The sequence below is a fragment of the Sus scrofa genome, chromosome 5 (genome assembly GCF_054392235.1).
Source record: "Sus scrofa isolate SSC_HxYL_T2T_F1_AM1 chromosome 5, Sscrofa_HxYL_maternal_Yorkshire_Landrace_v2.0, whole genome shotgun sequence".
Classification (NCBI taxonomy): domain Eukaryota; kingdom Metazoa; phylum Chordata; class Mammalia; order Artiodactyla; family Suidae; genus Sus; species Sus scrofa.
This window is the reverse complement of record NC_139387.1, coordinates 95,327,543-95,355,298: the sequence shown is the minus strand read 5'-3', so window position 1 is coordinate 95,355,298 and position 27,756 is coordinate 95,327,543. Positions and strand designations below refer to the sequence as shown.

Sequence of the window (27,756 nt, the reverse complement as noted above, 5' to 3'; positions counted from 1 at the left end):
TAATAGTTTTATTTTTCCCAGATTAAAATTATAATTTGAATTTTTCAATTCTACATTTTTCTGCCATTGTATTTTCTTAAATCTTTTATACCACACTCTAGGAAAACCTAGCATCTGATTTTTTAAAACTTTTTATAATGGACTTTCAACATTATACATAAAAGGAGAGCAATAACAGTGAAAGTTCCATGTACCCATCACCCAGCTTCAGCTTGAGCAGTTGCTGACATTTTGCCAAACTGTCTGTCTCATCTCTTCCCCTTCCACCCCCACCTTTTTTCATGGAGTATTTTAAGCAAATCTCAGACATTACCTAATTTCACCTGTAATTAGTATGTGTCTCTAACAGATAAGTACATTCTCTCTTTTTTAAAAAATGCTAACCCTAATACAATTATCTAATAAAATTAATAATTCCCTAATACTGTCTAAAACCTAGTTTGTGTTTCAATTTCCTCAAGTATCAAAAATACCTACTTATAATTGTTCCAACCAGGATCCCAACAAAGTCCACCCATCACATTTGGGTGTTATGTCTCTTTAGTCTTTAGCAGTTTTCTCCACCTCCTCTACCTTTATTAACCATTTATTTGTTGAAGGAACTGAGTAATTTGATCTGTAGCTTTTCCATATTCTAGATTTGGCTGATTACATTTGATAAAATGGCATCAGAGTTAACACGGAGTTCTTTATTTTAACATACCACTCTTTTATCTTGTTTCCCAAAGGACATTTTAACTATTGTTTTATCACTTGAACAAGTTTAAGAATGCCATAGCATTCTTATTTTGTACTCAAGGCAACTAAAACCCAGAGAGGATTTTCCTGAAATATGGTAGCTTACTCAGAAAGTATCAGACTGCTCAGTATTTTCCTTAGTACTCTTGAAACCTGGATGTATCATGCTTTTAGCAAAGGCCTCACCTATTTCATTTTTGCCCCTGTGCCTAGATCTTACCTGCCACACGGAGGGTGTTTATTAGTATTTAAACCTGAAAGGTTATATCTTGTTCTATCTATAAGAGCTTAAAGCAGTTTAGAAGAGAGAACCTAATTATAAAAGCATTTTACCCATCACTTCCATTTCTGCACTAATCTTCCTTTTTAAATGCAAACCAGCAATAATTGTACCAGCACTTCTACAGAATGCACCATAAACCATGCAGAAAATAAACAGTGCATGAAAGGAGTGGTTCAGACTTTATATATCCATTCGTGTGGGATCTGTTATCTTGGGGGAAGCATGAAGAGCAGGTAGATTGGACTTAGAGAGGCGTTTTATTGCAGTGCTTGTTCAGCAAAAATGTTGGGGTTTCCTGTCTATTTTAGCTTCTTTTTCTTACAAAAATATATTTCAGCCATCAGGACAAGCTTAGCACAACCAAAGACTTGTGGCATTTTTTCGTTTAGCAGAATTCTTTCTGGTGCTATGATGTGTATCTTCTGTCAGCTAAAATTTACAGGAATAGTAGACCACAAGGATTTCCTGAGGATAAGCTCCCACATGCTGTGTCTGGGGTTTCTCATATTTCTTTTGGCAGCAGTAACATTCTCTAATACGACAAAATTATAGTCTGAGTCCAGTGCTAATAATTTCTCTTTAAGAAAACAACTTAACTGAAACATTTGTGGTTCTGTTTTGCATGAACCAAGGAAAAATGTGTTATTAGAGAAAACTACCTCTCACCACCTACTCTGCCTTACCATCCACCAAAAAAAAAAAAAAAGCCCCTTTCTAAAGTTGGATCAACCTTAATTTCCAATGTGATAAATATCATTAGACAGCAACATAAACAGAAGCTCTTTGGGACCTTCAATAATTTTTAAGACCATAAAGCAGTCTTGAAACCAAAAAACAAAATTGAGCACCACTGGTCATGATTCCATTCTCTGAGAGCTTTCAGAGAGTGAACAGGTTGTTTGGCACTTTCAGAGAAAAAGATAATTCTATATCCCAAACATTTTTAAAATTAATGTAAAATAATAATTTTACTAAAAATCCCTTTGCATTCTTAAAAATTGCTCATGTGTTACAAGGTCTGCCTTAGCCAGTTCATCTTGGCTAACATTCAATTCATTAACCAAAGGATGTTTGTTTTTCATTTATGTATTATTATTGGTTAAAAAATTTTTTTGCCGCACCCATGGTATGTGGAAATTCCTAGGTGAGTGACCAAACCCAAGCCACTACAATGACACTGTCAGATCTTTAACCCTCTGTGCCACAAAGGAACTCCTCATTGGTTAGATTTTCAATTTTCTTTTGGCCCAAAGGTGACTGAATCATAAAAGTAGAAATAAAACAGTAAAATAAATGCTACAACTCAGAATACTACTATAAACATAGTAAATAGAGCTTTAGTATTCATATAGTCTGAGTTTATATATGTTAGAAAGTGATACAATTTGCATTGACAGCCAAAAAGCAAGAAGAGTGCAAACTTGATATAAGAGGATGACTGGAATTAATATTTAAGTGGACCTGCAGCACCTGCATCCCTGATTTCCAGGGTCTACTCTGAAATTTTGCCAAAAACTTAGTCAAAGCGCAGTGATGGCCTTGGCAAGCCAGCATTTTCAAGAACTATAAAACAGTGCTTTCTAGGCTGAAAGTGACGAATTCTGTCACTAAAGATATGGAAGAAACCAGAACTGCTAAGACATCATTCATAGTTGCATAGCACAAATGGATGTGCCACACCTTTGACCCTAAGCTTGTGAATCAGCCAAAAAGTTAATGAGATGTTTCATGTTTGGAGATAAGCTACTGACAGAATTACTGTATCAAATGACACTATTGGACATTATCAGCAGTGTACAAGGTAAATAATTAATGCTTCCATTTTGCAAAACACGAAATAGCAATTGTTGCAGACTATGGTGGTCAAACTGAGTGCGTATGCCTTTAGTTGATGTGCAGAGAGAAAAGGGAGAACAAAATATTCCTTGTCTGTCCTCTGTTTAATCTCACACACACACACACACACACACACACACACACACACACACACACACACAAATGTTAACAGGTACTCTATTTTGTTATTTTGTGAGCCGTGACAAAGCTGGAATAGGAAGAGTCATTGGAGTCAATGTAGACAGCATCAGCTAAGTGTGCTGTAAGAAAGGGAGTTAAAATTTGAAGCCAAAGAAATTAACCTTGTCCCTGCCCACCAAGCCTTTTCCCAGAGAACAATTTGCCGTGGACCTTGAGTCAGGAGTCAATAAACAAGCTGTTGGGCCTGATTTTTACCCCTCTGTGCCTGCCTGTTTTTACATCGCAGGTGAACAAAGAACGCTTTTACATCTTTAAATGATTGGGAAAAATACCAAAAGAGTGATATTTTGTAACACATGAAAATTATAAGAAGTTCAAATTTTCTATTGATAAGGTTTTATTGGAACATAACCACATTCCCTGGTCTGTGTATTGGCTGTGGCTGCTTTCACTCTACAGCAGCCAAGTTGATTAGTTGCAACAGAGACTGTGTGGCCTGAAAAGGCCAAAATATTTATTATCTGGCCTTTTACAGAAGAAGTTTGATGACCCTTGAGTTAGAGTAACTCCACTTTGATCCATCATATTTATTGTTCTTCCCCATGGGAGTTCATTTGAAGAAAAGGTTCCATTGCCTTAAAAACAAGTTTGTTTTTTTTAAAGTATGTAAACTTTTCAAAAGGTCAGCCCCAAAGAGCTAGTGTTCTTGGTTTTTTGCCGCTCTGGAGGCAGAGCAGGGTGTGGGGCTCACAGTTCAGCTTGAAAATGCAGATGAAATAACTTAGGGCAATATTTGAAGATACATTATGGATAATAAAAAAGATGAACCATTTGTGCCACCAGAGATTTTAAGTCTGATACAGGGATAAGACTTGAAGTTCTTCCTCCTTATTTAAAAAATGTTTATTTCTTGTTCTCAAAGGAGAGGTTAAGCATAGCTTAAAAGGAAGGCATTTGATTCATCCTCCTGTTCTTTCAAATTGATAGCCAGTAAATTGCTATCAGTCCAGCAAATTCCCACTCTTCCTCATTTTTCCAGACTCAAATATATATTCCCTACAAGTGTTGGTCTAAGTTGGCTGCCTTGCTCCTCTGTTTCCATAGCAACCAATACAGTCCTATACTTATTAATTTGCTTTGTGTCTCTGTGCTAAACTATAGGTAAGCTTCTTTGGTGTCTTCCTCTCTAGATGCTGGAGGGACTATTTGCAATTTCAGGTAATACAGCATATTTCAGAGCATTGGCTTTGCAGTCAGACTTAACCTGCATTCTCTAGCTGAGTCCGTGTTTCCTCGGCCATGAAATGGGAACAACAGTAGTGATGATGGTAATAATTTAGAGTTTGTTGTGAACCTTAACTGAGATGAGCTTTTGCCACATAGCACTACGTCATCTGCATGGCTGTTGTCAGTTTTGGTGGCTTTTGTTATTTTATCTCCAACACCTGATAGAAGGTCTTTCTTAAGTATTAAATATATTGTTGAATGGAACCAAGATTTATTCTAAACCTGTTGCTAACTCTGTGCTTTAGAGAAGACAAAAAGTTAAAATTTAAGCTTGCCATTGATCTAGGAAGAATTGTCCTGTGGGTTTTCACCCAATAGTGATGACCATGTTTCGGCTTGATGGAGTTAGGGTGGTTTTGTTCTTTTTACTTCGTTTTTTGGTCTGTTCCAAAACCTGTGCTCCTTCCACACAGCTTATATAAAGCTGAGGTATAAATTGAGGTATAAACTATGTGCCAGGGACTGTTCCAAATGCTTTCTATTTATTTAGTCCTCATAAGAATCCTGTGAGCTAGGTGTTAATTATTATTCCTATTCTTAGGGGAGACAGCCACAGCATAGAAGGATTATTCATTGCCATGGGTTGCCAAGCTAGCAAGAGGTAGAGTTAGGATCTGAACCCATAGTCTGGCTTCAGAGTTTGTGTTATTAACCTATGCTGTCTCTCATTTGCCATATGCTTGTATGTCAGCTTATTTTAGGTAACTTTCTTGGAGTTTGAAGTTTGTTTACAGTGCTGGCATATGATTGACAACACACATTTGTACCTGAATGAATTAATCAATTGATGGCGTGTTAAAATTATAAATGATACAGGACGATCACTGCTTACTTCTTCTTCGCTTCAAGTAATAACTATTTTTCACTGTAGGTTCTCTTTGGGGCTGTCTTTAGCCAGGGTTAGCTATTTTGAAGCAATCTATTTTAATACTACAAAATTTTGGACAAAGAAATTGCTTAACAAACCTATTTATATTCCTAAATTCATTTTTTCTTCTTGGTAGTCCCTTAAAAAAAATCTGTGTTTTATTGAGTTTTTCCTTTTTTGGGTTACTTTTTTGAATCGTTTGTTGACCTTTTTTTTAATGTTAAGTAGCATTGTGACAGATAATTCAGTTCTTTATAGAATAAGCCTTAAAGAATTTGGGCATTCTTGTCGTAATAGAGAATTTGGTCTCTGAAACTTGTGAAATACTGTTGACCCCTGAAACATAGGGGACTTAGTGGCACTGACCCCTGCACTATCGAAAACCCCTGTATAACTTCACAACGGGGCCCCCTTTTCTCAGTTCCCCTTCCAGGGACTCAGCCAGCTTCCATGATGAAGTGCTGTGGTATGTACTTATTTTTGAAATAGGTATTTAATTTCATAAAAGTGGACCCCTGCAGTTCAAACCCATGTTGTTCAAGGGTCAACTATAGTAACGATCTTGGACTTTATTTTACGTCTCTTTCAGAATTCTCCACTTTACCAGTACTTACAGGATCTGGGACACACGGACTTTGAAATATGTTCTTCTCTGTCACCAAAACCAGAAAAATGCACAGAGACAGAGGGACAACCAAAGCCTCCTGCAAGAGCGCTGCCAAAAGTAAGAAGGCATACTCATCTCTATGACTCAATCTTGTGTTCTTTACTGATTATTTAAACTGCCTTTACTCTTATCCTTGCAAAACCACCTTGTTGGCACCTCCATGTCCTCCCCCACGCTGGTAAGACTTTCATTTTTATTTCATCAGTAGTACATGTCTGTTTAGACAAACATGAATGCTCTCTATTTGGGACTATCTCATGGTTGATTTGTATAATGAAATATGATTGAGGATTTTAAAATATCACCTATTTAAATATTGAAGTTATCTGGAAGGAACCAGAAAAATAAACTAAAACCTTAATGAGAATGCAACTGTAGGACTCTTGAGGTAGAATTTTTAAAAACATTTTTAAAGGAGAATCCAAATTATAAGAAGCAAATTAGTATTTCATAAACAGTTTCAAGGATATGTGATGGAGTGGGTATATTTACCTAAATGTCTCGTGCCCTTTCTACCTGCAATATCATTTACTTTTATACAGTAAAATTTTTAGAGCTAATGTACAGCACTGTGAGGCTGAGATGTTCTATAAAATGCCTTCACTAGGAGTTCCTTCTGCTGCTCAGTGGGTTAAGAACCCGACATAGTGTCCGTGAGGATGTGGGTTCAATCTCTGGCCTCGTTCAGTGGATTAAGGATCTGGTGTTACGCCTGTAAGCTGTGGCATAGGTCACAGATGCAGCTTGGATCTGGTGTTGCCATGGCTGTGGCATATGCCTCAGTTGCAGTTCCAATTTTACCCCTACCTCAGGAACTTCCATATGCCACAAGTGCTGCCATAAAAAGGAAAAAAAGATGCATTCACTAGATTGATTTATGTTCTATTGGCTGTATTTACTAAAATAAGAAAATATTCCAGTACATTTCAGTTTTAGCAAAAGGAATTCTAGTTTGCTAGAAAAAAATATAACCAGATTACCTCATTTCTTGAGCATTCTGGGTTGGTTTTCTTTCTTTTTTTTTTTTTTTTTGCTTCGCCTGCAGCATGTGAAAGTTCCAGGGCCAGGGACTGCACCTGCACCACAGCAGCTACCCAAACCACAGCAGTGCCAATGCTGGATCCTTAACCCACTGAGCCCCCAGGGCACTCTTTTGAGCATTCTGGTTTAATCAGTGTTTTATTATAAGACTGAGTTACTTTCAGGAGAAGGCTTTAAAGTTTTCAATTAGTCACTTATTCTGTGATAGAGAGGGAAGGAGCTTTCCTTCCTCCTAGAAAAAAATTCTAAAATGTGAGGTAACTAAGGTGGGCCCCCTTGCAACAGCTGAGTAAACACCAGAGAAATGTTTTTTTCGACTAACACAAGGTGGAGTTAGGGACTAGAACCAGTTTTGCTAGTCCTCTGTACTTAAACCCTTTCTTCTTGCTCCTTTCAAATATGAATGTTCCTGGGAAAAGTTTTGAAAGCAAAATCTAAAAATATATCTATAAAGATTATTTATAGATTAAAATTTGTATTTAAGATTATTTGGCCTCAAAAGACAAAGAATAGGCCAAGAGATAGTGTTGGGTAGGAGACCGACATTGACCTCTAGTGTGTGTGTGTGTGTGTCTGTGTGTGTGTGTGTGTTTCTGTGTCTGTGTCTGTAGGCAGGTGCACCTGTGCACCAAGTTGTGTTTTGTAAGTATTTAATTTTTTTCATTTATGACAGTTATTTTTACATATGGAAACGTTACTAATTTATAAATAAATAAGTGTTAAAAGTTTCATCCTCTCAGAAATTAAGGAATGGTAAAAAGCATAGCCAGAGGGTGTTTTCTAAAATTACCACATGTCTAAAAGTTCGTTTAGCCTTTATGTTACACATTTCAACTGTACGAGCTATATCTTACTAAAATGGAGTTTTTCTAAATCTAGAGCAGCGAAATTTTTGAAAGATTTGTTGTTTCTTCTCAGAAGATATATTTTTAGAATTTTCACCCAAATTCTGTTCAAGCTGTGAAGGTACCAGTAATTTTCTTCGGGAAGCAAATTTTCTGTTTGAGTTCGTGGTGAAACAGTTATTAGCATCAATCACCTTTTGAAACTTTTTAAAAATGTGACTGTTAAGTACTTACTGAGTAGTCTGTACTAGTATTCTTACAATGAATATTCATTCTCTGTATATTTTTCTGGTTTCTTTTCCTGTGATTATTATTAAACATTCCTTCCATAGCGTTTTAGCATCAGTCCCCTCGGCCGGTTTTCTCTGAGGGATCTTGTCCCCTTTTTTCCCCTTCTCCATTTTCACTGAGTTTCAGATACTTGTTAGACATTTGCATCTGCCGGAGCTCCAGAAAACTCAGATTCAACACGTCTAAAGCAGTTTTTTTTCTTAGCACTTCTGAAACAAAGTGTTCTTTCTATATTCCCAAACTACCACACTCTCAATTATCTTACAATTTCCCATCACTCCGGCATTGATTTGCTCACTAATTTGCTCACTAATTTGCTCACTGAGATTTATTGACTCAGTTTCTTTATCTCTAAAATCAAATCCTTATTTATTGCCATTTTTGCTATCCTAGTTCAATCCTTTATCATTATTTAGCTGGACTATCATGGCCCCTAATCACGCTTCTTGGCTACCCTCGTTTCCTGCTAGTACAGCCTCTGCACTGTTGCCAGTTATTTTTCTAAAGTGCTGATTTTTATTGTTTTCTCTTCCTTACATAAACACCTTTGGTGACTCCTCACAGTCTATAGGTTACATTCTAAACTATTCATAAGACCAGAGTCTTTTAAGACCTATTTCATGGTACCTTAGATTTCATTACTATGCCCTTCTTCCTGGGGGGTTTTAGCTCTCTCAAACTGTGCCACCATCCCCATGGCATGTGCCTCCATTCTCTCTCCTTGACTCGTCCTTTCCCTTGCCTGGAATGTCCTTCCCTCCTTTGTTATGAAATTCCTACTCATCTGTCAGGGCTCAGCTCAAGTGTCAGCTCCTCTTGACCTCTTTTCCCACAGTTTGCCAGACTTCACATTGGTTTGCAATTATTTGTACTGTCTCTTCTGAGTTCTTGAAAACAGCAGTTACGTGTATTCATCTTTGTTTCCATGACCCTTTTTCAGTACCTGGGATATAGTAGTCCCTCAGTGAATGTAAACTCCATTTACTGGCCTGAACAGGAAATGGGCTATTAAGGTAAATTAAATTTTTGATTGATTCAGTAATATAACTTTTATTTTGATATGAGACAGTTTTTCTAAAATTGATTAAAATATCTTTCTGCCTCAGTATTGTAGAATGAAATATTCTTAATATTTGAGAACTTGGAGTACTTGGGTTTTGTTTGGAACTACACACCCATCCACCATCCTCACGCTGACGTAGATAGTATATGGTGTGCCCAAGAAAAATTGGCTGCTTCACGATGACTTCTGATTCTTCTTTTAAAATTAGGTTTCCAGGGCTCATTCCAAACTTACTGAATCTGAACTTTTAGTTGGGGGGCCCAGGAGTATCTTTCTAACTAAAATCTCCAAATGATCCTGATGTGCAAATGGGATCTAATAAGAAGGCTGATAAATACTGGTGAAGCACATACCCTAGATGATTTTTTTTCTCTCCTTTTGTGATGAAAATTGTGATTAATTAGAAGTAAGTTATTTGAAGTTTTTCTGCTATTTAAGTATGGTTTAATAATCCTATACAATGTCATTCGTCTCCTTCAGCAAGGCATCCTGTTAAAAGTGGCTGAAATCATCAAAAGTTGGATTTTAGCTCAGTGCAATAAGAATGATGACTTACTTCACAAGTTGGTAAGTGTTCACTCTAATTTTTGACACTTTTCAGGGCTTCAGTTTGTTAATGGGAGAATCGATGAATCAGAGATTGTTCTGCTGCTGATTTGAGCAGTGACTGATTTTGATTAGAAATTCTGGGTTGTTCTCCAAAAGGAGACTGTCCACTGCACGAAGTGTTAAATACATAAAGTTTGTATCACCTAAGCCGGGAGGGCGGGGAGGAGTTCTTCAATAACTGTGGATCTTTGCATTTGGACTCATTAATATTGTTTCTTAGGTCTTCCAGGAGGTTAAAAGCTACTTAAAATAGGATATTCTGGTAGTTATTGAAACCCTGTTTGTTAGATTACTCATTTCCTGCTGCCGCCTTCCTCCACAGACAGGTATTCCTCTTGGTCGGTGAGGAATGCAATTGATCTGTTAGTGCCGTCTTTCCCCTTGGCATTGGGAACTTTACTGTCTATTCCATAGCTTAGGCCTACAAAGTTTGGGCAAAATCAAAAGTGATTCCTCCCTAATTTATTTATCATTAATCTATCATTCTCTGACAATTTCATATATAAACTTTAGTCTTCTAAGACTGATAAATCACAGAGTTGCCCAAATACTTGCTTCATCTCTGAGCCCCAGGAGGGAGTACCTCAACGTTTTTATGTCCTAGGTAGTATAGATAAAAAAAATTAAATTAATTTTAATTTAAAAATTTTTTTTAATTTTTAAAAATTCTCATGGATCTCACAGGTTTCAGGATCTTCTGCTGGCCTGTGACCTTATGATGACAATTATCATTCTTGTGCATTGTCTTTTGTAAAGCGATGTTTACAAAGTGCTTTCACAATTTTGATTCAGTAATCCAAATGCTGTATAAGGTTTAGTGTATTTTACCACTGGGAAAGCCTGAAGTTCAGACATTTCAGTTTGGTTAAGAATACTTATTAAGTGAATTGTTCAAGAATGTTCAGCTAGAAAGTGATAGAGTCAGAATCTGAACTCAGGTCTCTCAGTTTCCAAGCCCAAGTTCTTTCCATTACAATGTACCACCTCTCTGGCTTGAGTATTCTTTTAGTTTTGACTGACTAAAATTACTTTGTAGCAGTCCATAATAAGGGCAAGTTCTCTGTTCAGGTATCATTTTGTAGGTGTGTTGAGGTCAATGAAGTGTCTTGTCATCTATGTAAAATATCATCTCTATCCAGGTGGAGCCATCCTCATTCTTCAGTGGTACTAGAACTGTGGTAAGGCATATGGATCCATATACATCTTCTGTGGTTTAAGTATAGTCCGCATAGTCCTTATCTTTTCACTCCCAGTTGTCACTGGTCACGTGTTTCATGTCATGTTTCAGTGTAAAGTGCCAGCTTCTGTATGCATCTCTTTTGTGCCTATATTGTGGAGAACTATAGGAGCACATAGCTGGGGCATCTGGCGTGAGATTGCTTGACTTTTGCCCCTTGATTATGAAATATTAAAAATATCTTAGCTATACAGATTGAGCTAGTCCTTCTTTTCTTTTTATAAAGATACTGGCAATTGCTCCATGATAGCTGAACACTTTACCATCATTCTTTTTGCTTTATAGGGCTGCACCTGCGGCATATGGAAGTTCCTAGGCTAGGGGTCAAATTGTTGGAACTACAGCTGCCGGCCTACGCCACGGCCACAGCAACACCAGATCCAAGCCACATCTTCGACCTACAACACAGGTCATGGCAACGCCAGATCCTTAACCCACTGAGCAAGGCCAGGGATTGAACCTGCATCCTCATGGATCCTAGTCAGGTTCGTTACTGCTGAGCCATGAGAGAACTCCCCATTAGTCATTTTTATTAAGGTAGTACTTCTTAAAGATTTTTTAAAAATTCATTATAGCAACTATGATATTAATGATATTGGCACTTTTTAAGCCCTTTTAGCCTATAAAATGTTTTCACACGTTCTCTCATTTGATCCTCATCAGCTTTTTTAAATAGCACTGTATATTAAACAGCGTATAAGATCATTGACACATATTGACACATGAATAAGTTCTGTTCTCCATCCCTAGAAGCCAAAATAGAAATTTCTTTATTCTTTAGCTCTGCCTTCATTCTATCCCAGCAGAGACGTTCCTAAGTTATCTTCTGATGCCATTTCTCTATGTTTAGATTCTATAAAGATCCCCACTATCCATCACATCAAGTCCATTTTATCACTTTAGCATAAAAGAGTCTGCGTAATCTGGCCCTAATCTACCTTCCCAGCTTTGTCCACCAGCATTTTCATCAGCCCAATATAGTCTTTCTTTCCTTTATATCTTACCTATTCTCTATGTCTATATTTGTACTATTATACTGTGAATTTCTTTACATTTTTCTATTATTGGAATCTTTTCAATAAGCAATACTAGCTCTTCCTGAAGGCCTTTTCTAGACTCTCTGATTTTCTTCAACAACCTTATAATTATTATCTATGCTATGTTCTGTGTTTGTATTATGTATGCTTTTCTTTGTTGTATTTTTAATTGTTTCATGTGTGCTAAGAAGACTAATAGCTAAACCTTACTAGTGCTTAACTGTGTGCCAGATATTTACCAGTCCTGACTTCTTTAACCCTTGCAACAGCCCTATGAAGTGGGTACTATTCTCATTTTGCAGATGATGAAACTGGAACAGAAAGGTTATTAACTTGCTTAAATTGTGGGATTAAGTTATACACCCAGATACTACGTCTCAGCACTCAAACTTGTTGAGAGTGAGCCAAGTTTCATATAGTACCCCTGCCCTCCTGCACAGAACACCCATAATACTGCCTCACATCATACTGGTTTGGGGACGCTTTATCCCAGTTTTGCAACAGGTCTGAACCAAGGAGTGGTGTTGAAGAAAGTGAGGACCTGATTAATTAGCATGTCCAGGAAAAGGATCTGTGAAGACGGAGAGCTCCCATTCTACTTTAAGCTTCCCCCTCTCTTTCAGCCTTAGCCTGAATTTAAGTAGGCCTCTTTAAACTTACCTATGTATGAATACATAAGGTTTTCAAAAAAGGCTTTATGTAGCAAAAGTTTGATTTTTGTAGCAAAAGTTTGATTTTTAATATATGTATTTAAATATGGTCATGTCTGATTGGGAAATCCAAACCAAACTATAAGGCCAATATGTGAAGATTTATTTCAGAGAATACTTGAAAAGCTGCCATGTTTGACCTCCTGCCCTCCTTGCCTTCCACTGCCCACCTGCAGTTGCTACCCTGCAGCCCACTGCCCAGCTCCCCATCTCCAACAGTAGTATAAAGTGAGTTGTGCTGTTCTCTCTATGAAAGTGGGATGGAAAGTCAGAAAACTAAGTAGCTTCTAAAGTTAGGATGTAAAGGAGGAGAAGCAGTAGTTCAAAGGTGAAACATAGAAGTGCTGCAGAGGTATGGGCAGGGAATGTCAGTAGATGGCAAAAAAGCCACACCAGGAGTTCCTGCTGTGGTGCAACAGGATCACTGGCATCTCTGCAGCACTGGCACGCAACCCCTGCCAGCTGGGTGAAGATATCTAGCATTGCCATAGTCGTGGTGTAGGTTCAAACTTCAGCTTGCATCCGTCCCTTGGCCTGGGAACTCCATAAGCTGCAGGGGGGCAGAGAGGAGCCACACTGGGCTGAAAGGAAGATCAATATTCCACTGAGGTTTTGTGGGTTTTTTTTGTTGTTTTTTTTTTTTGATAATTAAAAAGAAATCCATCCAAATAGATCTAACATTGTCATCTTTTTATCTAAAAGTGATAAAAATGATGTCTTACTCATGATCAAGAGGCTGTGTCCTCATAGTTTGTTATCAGGATCACTGCATTCCTGCCGAAGTCCCGAAGATGGACTCAGGCTAGCCTGGGTATGGAAGTGATTAAGAAGAGCCAACCCCAGACCTAACTGGTTTTACTTTAATTGCCTTGTCCACTAAAGTTCTTTTTATTTTTTTAAGGTACAATAAGTTCCCAAATTTATTACAATATAGACCTTTAAATTTTCTGATAGACTATATTCAGGGAAAGAGTCAATCACCAAAGATTTAGGGTTTGAAATCAGAATTCCGGAAAGTTATTTCTGGGAGCTTCAGTTGTCGCCTCTGTAGAATGGAGACAGGAGGAGGAGAATGTGCATCCCGGGGTTACTGTGGGAATTAATGTGTCTGCTCTAACATCGCTACTTCATCTCTCACCTCTGCGCCGTGTACACTCTGCACAAAACTAGTATTGGTGATTTGCAGGTCCTCAAACTTGAAGAGGCTTGCTTTCATTCTCTTTCATCCCATTCTTCCAACTCTTTCATCGGGTCAGTTCTTGTTCATGCTTTAAGACTCAGCTTAGGTATCCCCTCTTTGACTTGCTTTGACTATTGCAAGTTTTGGTCCTTTATGCCATTTCCGTAATAACCTAGTCATACCTCATCACACTTCTTCGCACTTCGTACTGTAACTACTCCATTAAACTATGAACTCTTTAAGAATGAAAACTTGTACATCTTGTTCATTTTTTTATGTCTTTACTCTCAAGCATGTTGCCTGGTATGTGTAAGATACTCCTTATTAAATGGGTAGAAGGAAAAAAGGGAGGAGTAAATGAGCTGGTATATGTGAAAGCATTTTGTAAACTAGAAAGTGCTCTGCACACGTGAGTGTCATTTGCATTACATTCCTGACTGATATATTTTTAACATCTGAATGTCCATTTTTAGAAAGCCTTCATCCTGATGTAGTTCTTAGACATTGGCTGTATTGCTGCAGTATCCAGGGACAGCATCTTTTCTGTCACAGGATTGTCTTTTCCATGTTGTTTGCCAACAATGTAATTAATTAGGCTTAACTCCACAGATTTATTAATCTGTAATTACTTAACATCTTTTTATTAAAAATAGCCACTTCTGGTGGCTCAGTAATGTCTACCTCTGTCTTTATTGTTTCACTTTTACAGTAAAAATAAAGCCCTATGTGTCATACTGAAAACAGATGGACTATTGCTTCTTCTTCTTGCAGTCTATACTACCTCTAATTTTATTCATATGGTAGGAGCTTAATATTGAATATAAAATTATGCATGTATTTAAACTTCTCTTCCGGTCTTTTAATGGCAAGGATATTGGATTCCGACTCGACTCACTAAATACCATCCTGCAACAGGAAGTCCTGTTACAAGAGGATGTGGAGCTGATTGAGCTACTTGATCCCAGTATCCTGTCTGCAGGGCAATCTCAACAACAGGAAAATGGATACCTTCCAACACTTGGCTCCCTGGCAACCCCTAATATTTGGTACTGTCCAAAAAACATCTATCCTTTGCTTACATGTAGTCTTAGCAGAGGAAATCCCATCATCGTGCTCTCTACTGTAAAGGCATTATAAACATTTTTAGCATTGTGATTAATGTAATGATATGCCAGAGCTTTTCAAAAGAGGTACTTTCTAAAGTAGATACTATGTAAAATGAAGGGAGAAAAAAATCCAACTTGTTTATTAAATATTTCAACTCGGTATTATTAGTTGTGTGGGTTTTTTTGTTGTTGTTTTTTGGGGCCCCACCTGAAGCGTATGGAAGTTCCCAGGCTAGGGGTCTAACCAGAGCTACAGCTGCTGGCCTACACCACAGCCATAGCAACGCAGAGCTGTGTCTGTGACCTACACCACAGCTCACAGCAAGGTGGATCCTTAACCCACTGAACAAGGCTAGGGATCGAACCCATGTCCTCGTCTCATGAATATTGGTCGGGTTCCTTACCACTGAGCCACAACGGGAACTCCTGCATTTTTTTCCTTTTCTTCCTTTTTTTTTTTTTTTTGTCTTTTTAGGACCGCACCTGCAGCATATGGAGTTCCCAGGTTGAATCAGAGCTGTAGCTGCTCACCTACACCACAGCTCACAGCAACGCCGGATCCTTAACTCACTGAGGCCAAGGATTGAACCTGTGTCCTCATGGATATTAGTCAGATTCGTTTCTACTGAGCCATAACGGGAACTCCTAGTTCTGTGTTTAACAACCCAACAAGAGGGTACAGCATATGCTGAAAAATAATCTGTCTTACCTATATGCCTATACACATATGTTCCAGTACTTTATGTTTCTTTACAACTAACAGATTATATCGTAATCACATTGTAGCCATACCAAGCATAGGATGGGACATCGAGGTAAACAGTCAGTTCCTGCTTTGTCGGCTGAGAAGAGATCACGGGGAACAGAGACAGTTCAGACTGTCTTAAAACTTGTCAGCCGTTTGAAGAATTTGTGTCTAATGTAGAAGTCTCAGGCCAAAATCTGTTAAAAAAAAAAAGACATATATATAAATAACAAAAAGAGAGTATATAGATAGAACTCTTACTATCCTTTTCCTATTGAAGTATAAGTTTACTAAGTGAACTAAATTATTGCTTTAACTCTTCAAGTTATACAGGTAGTTAATTTATTGTCCTCAGTGTTCTGAATTTATCTTCCTTTCCTGTCACATTAACAAATGCTTCGTATTGTACAGATAGCAACGTGTGGTGTTTTCCAAATGTGTAGTCACTCAGATGCCATCATGATGAAACAAAGCATCTTACACTTTTAAAACAGAACAACTTAAGCTGCTGGAGGAAACCATAGGTTTTAAGAATTCTACAATTTTACATTCAAGTTTCCTTAGCCACAAATGTGATTAAACTACTCTGAGGCCTGTAAATACTTTAAACTTTGCTATAAATACATAAAAGTATATGATGAGATATTGCTTTATGATATTACAGTATTTTCTAACAGTAAAGGATTCCAAGGGAATCCTTGGAAATTTTTTTTAGAAGGCATTCTTACCTGTGACTTTCTTTATAGTTTGATCATAACTGTCTTCATATATTGTTTTTCAGATGCCCTCAGGTACAGCTCCTGTATATCTACCTCTTTCTTTTATATAGAGTTTCATCAAAGCTTCATTGCTTTAAAGATGTATTTTAGTCTATAGATTTGTATTGACCTAACTTTAAAAAATGTGATAGATATTTTTACTTCAGTTAAAGTGTATAAAGATACAGAACCTATCCATATCATGGGCTGCAATAAATATATATATTCTAGAATTGAGATGATAATTATTTAAAATTAGATGACTTTATTGAAAACAATTACTCATCAAGTGTATATTATTTCTAAGTGGAAAAATGCTTTTGTTTTCTTTAGATATGATTTGATTTTGTACAAATAATTGAAGTCTGATTTTAGGGGAAAAGACCTCACAATATCTCAAAATAGTAAAGTATTTTAATATTAAAAATTAGTGGGTCTTTTTGGCTTTGCTATTTTATTTGGCCATTCCCATGATATCTTGAAGTTCCTGGGCCAGGGATCAAACCCATGCTGCAGCAGTGACCTAAGCCACAGCAGTGACAGTGCCAGATCCTTAACCCACTAGGCCACCAGGGAACTCTAAAAGTTAATGTTTTTAAATAAAAATCGGTTAAAAAAAGTTTTTTACTTTTATATTTAAAATTGGATTTTGTCTTGTTTTGTTGTTTTGGCTGCACCCACGACATGTGGGAAGGGATAGAACCTGTGCCACATTAGTGACCCAGGTTGCTACAGTGACAACACTAGATCCTTAACTCACTGAGCCACAAAGGAACTCCTAAAATTGAAGTTTTAAATCTGCAATTTGCTTTTAGATTAAAGAGTACTTTTTTTTTTTTTTTTTTTTTTTTGGTCTTTTTGTCCTTTTAGGGCCACACCCGCGACATATGGAGGTTCCCGGGCTAGGGTCTAATTGGAGCTATTGCCACCGGCCTACACCACAGCCATAGCAATGCCAGATCCTTAACCCACTGAGTGAGGCCAGGGATCGAACCCACAACCTCATGGTTCCTAGTTGGATTCGTTTCCGCTGTGCTACAACGGGAACTCCATATATCTGTTTTTTTTTTAAGTTTTTTCAGAAGGCACCTGTTTATGTCCTTTACCTAATAAACTTATTAGCTCTCGACAATTATGTCTAGCAACTAGACAGTGGTGCTAGATATTTTTCAACTGTTTCATATTACTCTTTAGGTGTTTTTTTTGTTTGTTTTTTTTTTTTTTTTTTGGCCATGCCTGTGCCAGGGGTTGAACTTGCACCACAGCAGTGACAACACCAGATACTTAACTGCTAAGCTACCAGGGAACTCCTCACTTTGCTTTTTAAAATATATTTTTTAAAGTCATGCTTTAGAAAGAAGCTAGCATTTTATCTATTTTAGAAAACCTGAATTACTGGCTAAAGTAATTCATCTTTCTCTGGACTGATGGCTATCATTTTCTTGGCTTCTCTGTTCTAGGGATGTCTCAATGCTATTTGCCTTCATTAGTTTGCTCATTATGCTTCCCACTTGGTGGATTGTATCTTCCTGGCTGGTATGGGGAATGATTCTATCTGTTTATCTGATCATAAGAGCTTTGAGATTATGGAGGACAGCCAGACTACAGATAACCTTAAAAAAATACATTGTCCATTTGGAAGATATAACAACAAATAGCCGAGCTTTTACTAACCTCGTAAGAAAAGCTTTACGTCTTATTCAAGAAACTGAAGTCATTTCTAGAGGATTTACACTGTGAGTTCATTTTTCATTTTTTTAAATAATTCTTTTCTACTACATAAATTAGAATGTTTATTACCTATTTTCATTTTTGTCTTGCATTTACAGAAAAAACTAGATTTCGTTTTAGCACTTCTTAAAGTCCATTAACTGCTAAGTGAAGAAATAAATATATTATATGCTATATTTAATAAGTAGAATGATTCTGCTTGCCTATTATGAGAAACCAAAGTGCTTTGAGAATTATGACTGTTTCTGTGTTACCCTGTGATTATATGAGATAATACATAGAGAGACCCTAACAGCATTTTTATATATATTTATGTATGTATATATAAAATAGAGAACCTTGAACCTAGCATGTAGTAGTTATCCATTAAATGTTTGTTCCCTTTACTCACTTGCCACATGCTCTCTTTACTCAGTATCTGACATGAATTCATTTTGAAAAATCTTGCCATGTATTAATAATATTCTTTAGGTAAATATTAGCAGATATTATGGCACTGATGCCCTCAGAATATCATGCAAATAATGATATTTCACATTCCCAAAGGACATTAAATGTTCACCAGTGTAGCTGTAAGTGTATTGAGCTACTGGATAGTTAGGCTACTTATTCTATTATTAAAGGGAAAGATAAGTTTATTGAGCACCACTTATGTTCCATATACTGTGCTAGACAATTTTGCATACAACTAAATGCATATGATGACAAGTAGTAGAGCACATGTTCAAGTTCATTCCATCTGAGTCTAAAGCTTTTTTTCTATACACTGGGCTGCCAGCTAAATACAGATGACAGTTGTACTATAGTATATTTAATAATTTATATAACTCATACAATCTTTGCAACCTGTAGGTGGAGGAAAGTATGTGATAAAAAAACAATTATTGCTCTTAATTAGTTGTATGTAGAAATTCATGAAAAGAGTAGGGCAGAAGAACATTTGGTGGGCATTGCATCCTTCGCTGCTCTGCTCTAGAGTAGTACATAAATAATCTTGGTATAGAAGCTGTATTTGAAACATCATGAAGCAAGGAAGTTGAAGAGTCTCCAGTAGCCCATCTCATTCTTCACTCTGTTGTGTTCTGGAACAGTGTTTAAAATTCCTGAGACATAAGGGAGATTTTATTCCATTCAAAATGTTTACAGTCCTCAGTGGCTAATAATTTGTATCCTTCTATGGTAGTTAAAGGCCACTTCTTGTTAATAGAGTGTAGCAAATATTAATGGTCAAATTTTAAAAGTTAAAAATCATACTAAGTAAGTAGTAGCTCCTTTTTATCCTGATTTATACAGCATTTTATCCAGAGGACTGCCTGGTTAAGTGGCCTTGCGTCCAGTTAATGCTTACACATGTATAGAAGATTCTGTGCCTTTTGTCATTGTCCCACCTTTACACATAAGTATAGAATTGTCATGAAGAGCTAAAATGGGTTAGTTAGACAGGATTTCCCTCTGCTTTATGACTTCTATCTATTCAAATGCAGATAGGCAGGACAGTTTTTGGAAAAATAGTACTTCTCTCCATCTAACTGGGACATGGATTGGAAAAATTATGAGGAATAATAAATTGAACCATGATTTTTTTAGAAATATTTTAAAGGCTGATTTAATAAAATAGAACACAAACATCAGTGCTGTTTTATTCTGCCTCAATTTTTCCTCTCTAGCAAATAATTTAATCCTTTTTTGCCTCATTCCTTTATTTTGAAATAAGCCTATCAGCCATTGTCCTATTTTCTCTTAATTTTTAATGCCTGAATATGTTTTAGTTTGGTTTAACATTTTCTAAAGTTTTGAGTTAGATGTCTTATTTTACAAACTTGTGGTTATAGTGTAAGAAATTTATAGATTCCAATATTTTATTTTGCTCTTGGGAGAAGTTACTAGTTAGGTGACGAACCTACTGCCGTGACAGCTGTGTAATGTGAAATCATTCAGAGTTTCATTTATAAAAGCATAATCTATTATATAACATTGTTGTAAATAGGTACCCCCACTGATCTTTTGGAAAGTGCTAGTAAATGTGCTTCCTCTTGAACAGTTTTGAGAGTAGCTACGCTACCACACAGTAACCCTTACTTTGCCTTTCTACTTGCATTCCCCTGTTGGCCACTGGTCCTGTTATCTTTCTGCGTCCCCTACTTCATTTTAAGTAGGTAAGTGCCAGTGGCTGCAGGTGGGTAAGTCATTTTACCCTACTTTTATGAGTGTACAGAATGTATTTCTATACAGTATTCGATTGTTCTGTACAAATGACAAAAAATAAGATTGATGAACATGTGTAAATGTATATTAAGAATGTGAAAGTGTTTATAGTTAAGGCTTTCATGCTTACTCTAGCTAGGTTTTGAAATGTAAAGTCGTACCACAGTATTATATTCCAGCAGAGAAAGTGTCTATATAAGAAATTGTAGTTTCAGACTTAAATATTCCTACATTTCTACTATATTTCAATCAAAATTCATTGTTTCCACATATCAGAGGAAGCTTTTATTCTTTGAGATTTTAAATTTTCATTTGTCTTTTTTCTGATGGCTGTAAATGTTTCAGGGAAATAACTACTTAAGAGACCTGAGTTGGGATATTTATAATAATTTTCTAATGAAAATCATGAAAAAGGAATTGTTTCCTAAGACTAATAGAATTGTGGATTTAGAAAACAAAAACTTTAGGACACCTGTACAGTTGTATCACATTTTACTTTTCAAGTTTGCTTGACAGGGTCAGTGCTGCTTGCCCATTTAATAAAGCTGGACAGCATCCCAGTCAGCATCTCATCGGTCTTCGGAAAGCTGTCTACAGGACTGTAAGAGCCAACTTTCAAGCAGCAAGGCTAGCTACCCTATATATGCTGAAAAAATATCCTTTTTTGTCTATATGTAAGAAAAAAATATTGTTTCCAGAGTCCTGAATATAATATCTATACATTACAGCTGTATCCTGTGAAAGTTAACTATAAGCTGAAATTGCCTATTTTGAGGTTGATTTCCATCATCACTTCTATTTTAAAACTAGAAATGCATTCCAGGGGGAATGACAGTAAAAGACAGGAAGAAAGTTCTTCTGCTCTCATGTGGCTCATTTTTAGCAAGGAAAAACTTGAAGTCTCTCCCTTTGCTGGTCCAAAGAATAAAGTCAAAAGAACCTACTTTCCCTAGCTCAGACATTTTTAAAACATTACTGAACATGGCAATTTTGCATCATGACATGGAAATAAACTGGCAACAGGAAATCCTTCCCTTTTAAAAAAACAGAAGCTCTAGAGTCAGATTGGCTAAGTCTAAGTTTTGGCTGTATCAGTTACTGCATGAGTGCCTAAGCAAGTTTCTTAACTCTCTGTACCTTGTTTTATTTATTTGTAAAATGACAATAATAACGCAATCTTTCTGTTTTTGTTAGAGCAAATTAATTAGTACAAATAAGGTGCTTAGACAGTATGTAATAAGCACTTAAAGCCTGCCTGGTAATAAGGCTGTCTCTTAAATTTACTAAATCAAGAAATTAGTTCTGTTAGTCAGAAAATAAAAGCTTATAAGATCTTGGAGTTCCCGTCATGGCTCAGTGGTTAACGAACCTGACTAGTATCCATGAGGACATGGGTTCAATCCCTGGCCTCGCTCAGTGGGTTAAGGATCTGGTGTTGCCCCAAGCTGTGGTGTAGGTCACAGACTCAGCTCAGATCCCACATTGCTGTGGCTGTGGTATATAGGCTGGCAGCTGTAGCTCTGATTAGACCCCTAGCCTGGGAGCCTCTATATGCCTCAGTGCGGCCCTAAAAGACAAAATAAAGGAAAAAGAAAAGTTTGTAAGATCTTTAGTTCAAATTTGTAGATAAGGAATGAATACATGGGATGCTAAGACTGTGCCTTCAGTATGCTGGGTACTGTAGTATTGATAAATATAATGCTTAAAAGTTTATAGAGTGCTTTGTGTCCTATCATTATATTCTTACAGAGACCTTTCCAGCTAGATTTTCTTATCTCCACTTTATGAGGAAACTAAATAAAATCTCTAATTTATATGGGATTTACTGTCACACAACTAGTAAGAGGTGAAGCTGTGTCTTAACTGTAAGACATAGGACTTCAAAATCTTTGTATGTATGTATGTTATATACGTATGTATATGTGTGTATAGATAGATTTACTATGTCTAGACTTATACACACACTAATACCATACTGTGCTGTCTCTTCGGAAATTGAGAAAAACCACTTTCATTTTAGTCAAGAACTTGTCTGTTCAGTTCCTTTACTGACAAAACACCTGCCTGCTCTGTGTCCGGAAGACAGGGCAACAACTTGTACTACCTACTTTTAAAGACTTTTGAGTACAGTCAATAGATATTCACAATACAGTGTAAGTGCCCAGGGTGCCGTCCAGCACAGCAGGACAATGCACTTGGTCTGCAAAGTCAGAGAAGGCTTGCAGGGACATAACATCTGAGTTGACCCTCAAGGAATGAGTAGGAAGTGGCCTTGAAGATAAAGGTCTGCATTTCAAGTAGAAGGAAGCAAACATTTAGAAACAGATAGAAAGATGACAATATGGCATGTTAACTGTAAGTAGTTATTCATTCAGTGAATATTATGCCAAGATATGCTAGTCCCTAGATACACAATGATCAACAAAATAGACACAGTTCCTGCCTCAAGGAGCTTATAGTTTAGTGAGGGATGGGAAGTGAGGGAGCCTAACAAAGATTGCAAATTGTATGAGTTCCCTGTCACTTATCTCAATACTGGGGAACTATCAGTGAACAAGAGAGACAAGATACCCAGGGGAATAAGATAGTGATTGGTGAGTTGCTGTTTTCGATTGGATGACAGGGGAATTTAAACTGAAATTTGAATGAGAAGAAAGGTGGAATTCTAGTCAGATGGACCAGTGAATATAAAAAGCTTGTGGCAGGAGTGAATTGAGCATGATTATAGAAAAAGGACCATCATACCCTAAGACTGGAGCACAGTAAATTGGGAGTTGGAATAGGAGGTGTGATTCAGAAGTAGACAGAGCCAGGTTATATTCTCCATACCAGAAGCCTTAAGGAATTAAAAAAATATACACCATTTCTTTGAAAAGGCCAGTGAGGTATATAAATCCTCGCATGCCTGACCAAAGTAAAAAGAGTAGAAATATACAAGATTAGGAATAAGAACAGAACAAAAAATTATTATAAGGGGATAGTATATGCGACTGGATGGCCACAACTTTGAAACTGTAGGGGAAATGGGTCACGTCATATCAAAATACAAATCTCTAAAACTTACCTAGGAAGAAAAGAAAAAAAAAAAAAGGAGTTCCCGTCATGGCGCAGTGGTTAACGAATCCGACTAGGAACCATGAGGTTGCGGGTTCGGTCCCTGCCCTTGCTCAGTGGGTTAAATGATCTGGCGTTGCCGTGAGCTGTGGTGTAGGTTGCAGACGCGGCTCGGATCCCGCGTTGCTGTGGCTCTGGCGTAGGCCGGTGGCTACAGCTCCGATTCAACCCCTAGCCTAGGAACCTCCATGTGCCGCAGGAGCGGCCCAAGAAATAGCAACAACAACAACAACAAAAGACAAAAAGAAAAAAAAAAAAAAAACTTACCTAGGAAGAATTCAAAAATTTGAGATCAGACATGTAATAAAAAGAATTGCATTTGGAGTTCCCATCGTGGTGCAGAGGAAATGAATCCAACTAGGAAGCATGAGGTTGCAGGTTCAATCCTTGGCCTCACTCTGTGGGTTAAGGATCTGGCATTGCCGTGAGCTGTGGTGTAGGTGGCAGATGAGGCTCGGATCTGGCGTTGCTGTGGCTGTGGTGTAGGCCTGTGGCTACAGCTCCGATTAGACCTCTAGCCTGGGAACCTCCATATGCCACGGATGCAGCCCTAAAAAAACAAAAAAAAAAAAAAAAGAAAAGAAAGAAAAGAAAAGACTTGCATTTAAAAAAGCAAACATCACTTTATATATGTAAACAATGGAAAATATGCAGCTATAAAAAAATGGTAAAAGTTCTTGACACGCTGTTGTGGAAAGATCTCCAAATTATACTTTTAAATTAAAAAAAAAAAAAAAAAGCGAACTGCACACTGCAGTATTTATACTACCCTTCCATTTGTCCATAGGATTGTATGTATGTGTTATGAGGGGATAAATAAGAGTGTGTGTGCATGTATGTATATATACATATATATCCCCATGTATATACACATTTATATTTGGATATGCTTTTATGTTTGTATGTATCCATAAAATATCTTAAAGATACTGGTAACCGTGACTGCCTTTGCCTTTGAGTAGGGGAACTAGGTGGCTAAGAGATAGGGATAGGAAGCAATTTTTACTATACCCCTTATAAATTTTTAATTCTGTGAATATATTATTTATTCAAAAACTAAGTGAATGAAAGAAAATGTTTAACTCCCTGGTCCAGATGGGTTTTTTTTTGTTTTTTTTTTTTAATATTTCAGACTTTGGAAAAGATTAGATAGAAAGCTACTCTACATCATTTTATTTATGCAGATACTGTACTCTCAGTTCTGAAACATGATGTATTACAAAGAATGAAAACTATAGACCAGTCTCAAAAATGGAAGTATAAATACTCAAATAGACTCAACCTAGTACTCTATCAAAAGATTATTACAATATGACCAAAAGGAATATGCTATAAATGCAGGAAGAGTTCAGATATCAAGAATTGTATGGATATAATTCTTGACAAAAACAGTTAAAGAGGGGGAAATCACACAGTAATGTTGATAGAGGCCCACGCAGAAGAGGAAGGCAGAAACAGAAAGGCAGTCTATGTCAAACACCCTAATGGAATGGGCTTATTAGTGTCATGTATATCAGTAGTTGTATGTTTTCAAATAACCATCAGGTAATGATGGCCAGCAGTATGCAGATGGGAGGAAAAGAGAAGTATCTGCTAGGGAGTGGTGAGGCCTGAGTACAAATGCAGTAAGGTACAAAATATAGTTTCAAAGGGTAGGTGTCAGAAAGAACTAAATTAGCACTTTAGCTAAGTGTTGAACTTTTAATTCTTTAGCTATAAAGATATTCTCATGCATCCTATAGGATTTGAGGTATATTCGTATATGAGATTTTAAGATTAGTTCCTTTTTTAAACATGTATGTCTCAAAGTTCAGAAGATTCGTAGAGATCATTCTGGACAGTTTATTATACCCTTTGTGCTTTAATGAAAAGGCTTTGTTGATTGCCTTAACCTAATTTAACCTACCCCCTGAACTCTGAGAGTGATAATGTAACCAACTACATCTGTGTGGTGCCTTTTAAGGAGCTGGGCCTTGGACTTAGTGAAGAGCAGATTTCAGAAGAGGAAGCACATAACCTTACAGATGGCTTCAGCTTGCCTGCATTGAAGGTATTCTATTTGTGGACAGGGAGGGATGGAGAAAAGACAGATGTGGTTGGATTGTTCCTGTGCTCTCTAAATGTAAGGGGTACACCTTGTGCCTTTTGTTGCTTGCTGGATACTGTTACCATAATAGCCTTACTGATGTTTTTGAAGCTGCCTTTAAAGATGGAGAGCATCATAAAGATTGGATGGGGAGATTTTTTTTTTTTTTTTTTGGCCTTTTGTCTTTGTGGGGCCGAACCACGGCATATGGAGGTTCCAGGCTACGAGTCTAATTGGAACTATAGCTGCCAGCCTTCACCACAGCTCAGTGCAATGCCGGATCCTTAACCCACTGAGTGAGGCCAGGGATCAAACCCACAGCCTCATGGTTCCTAGTCGGATTTGTTTCTGCTGCGCCACGATGGGAACTCCTGGATGAGGAGATTCTTGTATTTTCATATTAAAATACTTAAAATTCTTACTCTAAGTATTTCTTGTATTAAATTAGCATTTGAAAATATCATAAGTAAATTTAATAGAAACCCAATATGAGTGATTTTATTTACTAGCCATTTGTTTCAACAAACGTGTAAAAAACTTGTAAGATCTATATCTTCCCTTGGAAAATCTCCAGAATCTCTTGTTTAGAACAAGAGTTTTTTCATATATTAATAGCCACATAGGAGTCCTGTCGTGGTGCAGCGAAAATGAATCCGACTAGGAACCATGAGGTTGTGGGTTCAATCCCTGGCCTCATTCAGTGGGTTAAGGATCTGGCGTTGCCCTGAGCTGTGGTGTAGGTCACAGACTTGGCTCAGATCTAGCGTTGCTGTGGCTGTGGTGTAGGCTGGCAGCTATAGCTCTGATTAGACCCTAGCCTGGGAACCTCCATATGCTGTGGGTGCAGCCCTAAAAAGAAAAAAGAAAAAAAAAAAAAAAAAAGCCACATAAAAGTATATATTTAACATAAGAATTAAACTTCTAAACTTTAAATGCTGCAGACTTTAAATGTAAATAAGCTCAGGAAAAAATGTAATAATTTATAACAAAGAGCTCGAATTCTTTCAGTATGAAGAGCACTAAAGTATACAAAATCTATTGAAGATAGGTCAGGTGCATGAATTGCCAGTTCACAAAAGAAACACTAGAAGTGGCCGATAAATATGGTAAAAATTTTCAATCTTATTAGTAATGAAAATAACAGATAAAAGCAATAACTAGGAGTTCCCGTCGTGGCTCAGTGGAAACGAATCTGACTAGTATCCATGAGGATGCAGATTGGATCCCTGACCTCGCTCAGTGGGTCGGCGTTGCCATGGGCTGTGGTGTAGGTCGCAGATGCGGCTGGATCTCGGTTGCTGTAGCTGTGGCACAGGCTGGCAGCTACAGCACCAATTCGACCCCTAGCCTGGGAACCTCCATATGCCATGGATGTGGCCCTAAAAAGACAAAACAAAATAAAACACGGTAAGTAAACATTTTGTCAAAGATATCGAAAGCTGATAATAGTCATTGTTAGTGAAGATTCTGAGAGACCTCATACTAGAGGAGAAATTATAAACTGCTTCGCTTTAGCAGTGAATACCAGCCTTCATAAAGATGTGTACCCTTTACTCAGTTTTAAGCTTACAGATTCATCTTGGGAAGTAGTCAAAGATATACGCAAAATATGTTCATAATATTACTAAGGCTGCAAATATTGGAAACAAAAGTTCAGTAATGAGATTGGTAATGATTTATGGTATATTCATTTGGTGACCTGCTCTGGAGTTAGTAGTAGAAAAAAATAGCTTGGAAAAAAACGTAATTTGGAGTTCCCGTCGTGGCTCAGTGGTTAACGAATCCGACTAGGAACCATGAGGTTGCGGGCTCGGTCCCTGGCCTTGCTCAGTGGGTTAAGGATCCTGCGTTGCCATGAGCTGTGGTGTAGGTTGCAGATGTGGCTCGGATCCCGTGTTGCTGTGGCTCTGGTGTAGGCCAGCGGCTACAACTCCAATTAGACCCCTAGCCTGGGAACCTCCATATGCCGTGGGAGCAGCCCTAGAAATGGCAAAAAGACAAAAAAAAAAAAAAAAAGGCAACAACCAAAAAAACGTAATTTAAAGCAGTTACAGAAACGTGTGTTTCTAGTCTTTAAACTTCACTTGATACCATGGCAATCAGTGCGAGTGCAGTTAACAGCATACTTTTCAATTTCCATTTTGTTTTGAGACTATAAACCATAACATCTTTAAAATT

The 27,756-nt window shown here is 37.3% G+C and overlaps 1 protein-coding gene across 32 annotated transcripts in view; it reads left to right on the top strand.

The window, feature by feature from the left end:
- VEZT (vezatin, adherens junctions transmembrane protein) overlaps positions 1 to 27,756 on the top strand; it is a 69,376-nt gene that overhangs the window by 22,376 nt on the left and 19,244 nt on the right. For 8 of the 32 annotated variants that reach the window (XR_014804340.1, XR_014804341.1, XR_014804348.1 and 5 more), the window contains exons 2-7: positions 5,743 to 5,877; positions 9,541 to 9,627; positions 14,704 to 14,879; positions 17,903 to 18,178; positions 20,883 to 21,032; positions 25,395 to 25,542. Coding sequence is in view for 19 of the 32 variants with exons in the window: in XM_005664249.4 (XP_005664306.1) it covers positions 5,743 to 5,877; positions 9,541 to 9,627; positions 14,704 to 14,879; positions 17,903 to 18,178; positions 20,883 to 21,032; positions 25,395 to 25,542 (972 nt within the window). In the remaining 13 variants the exon portion in view is untranslated. Of the gene's footprint in view, positions 1 to 5,742; positions 5,878 to 8,937; positions 9,011 to 9,540; positions 9,628 to 10,808; positions 10,848 to 14,703; positions 14,880 to 17,902; positions 18,179 to 20,882; positions 21,033 to 25,394; positions 25,543 to 27,756 lie in introns of all 32 variants that reach the window. The other 24 variants (XR_014804342.1, XR_014804343.1, XR_014804350.1 and 21 more) reach the window with 7 other exon arrangements.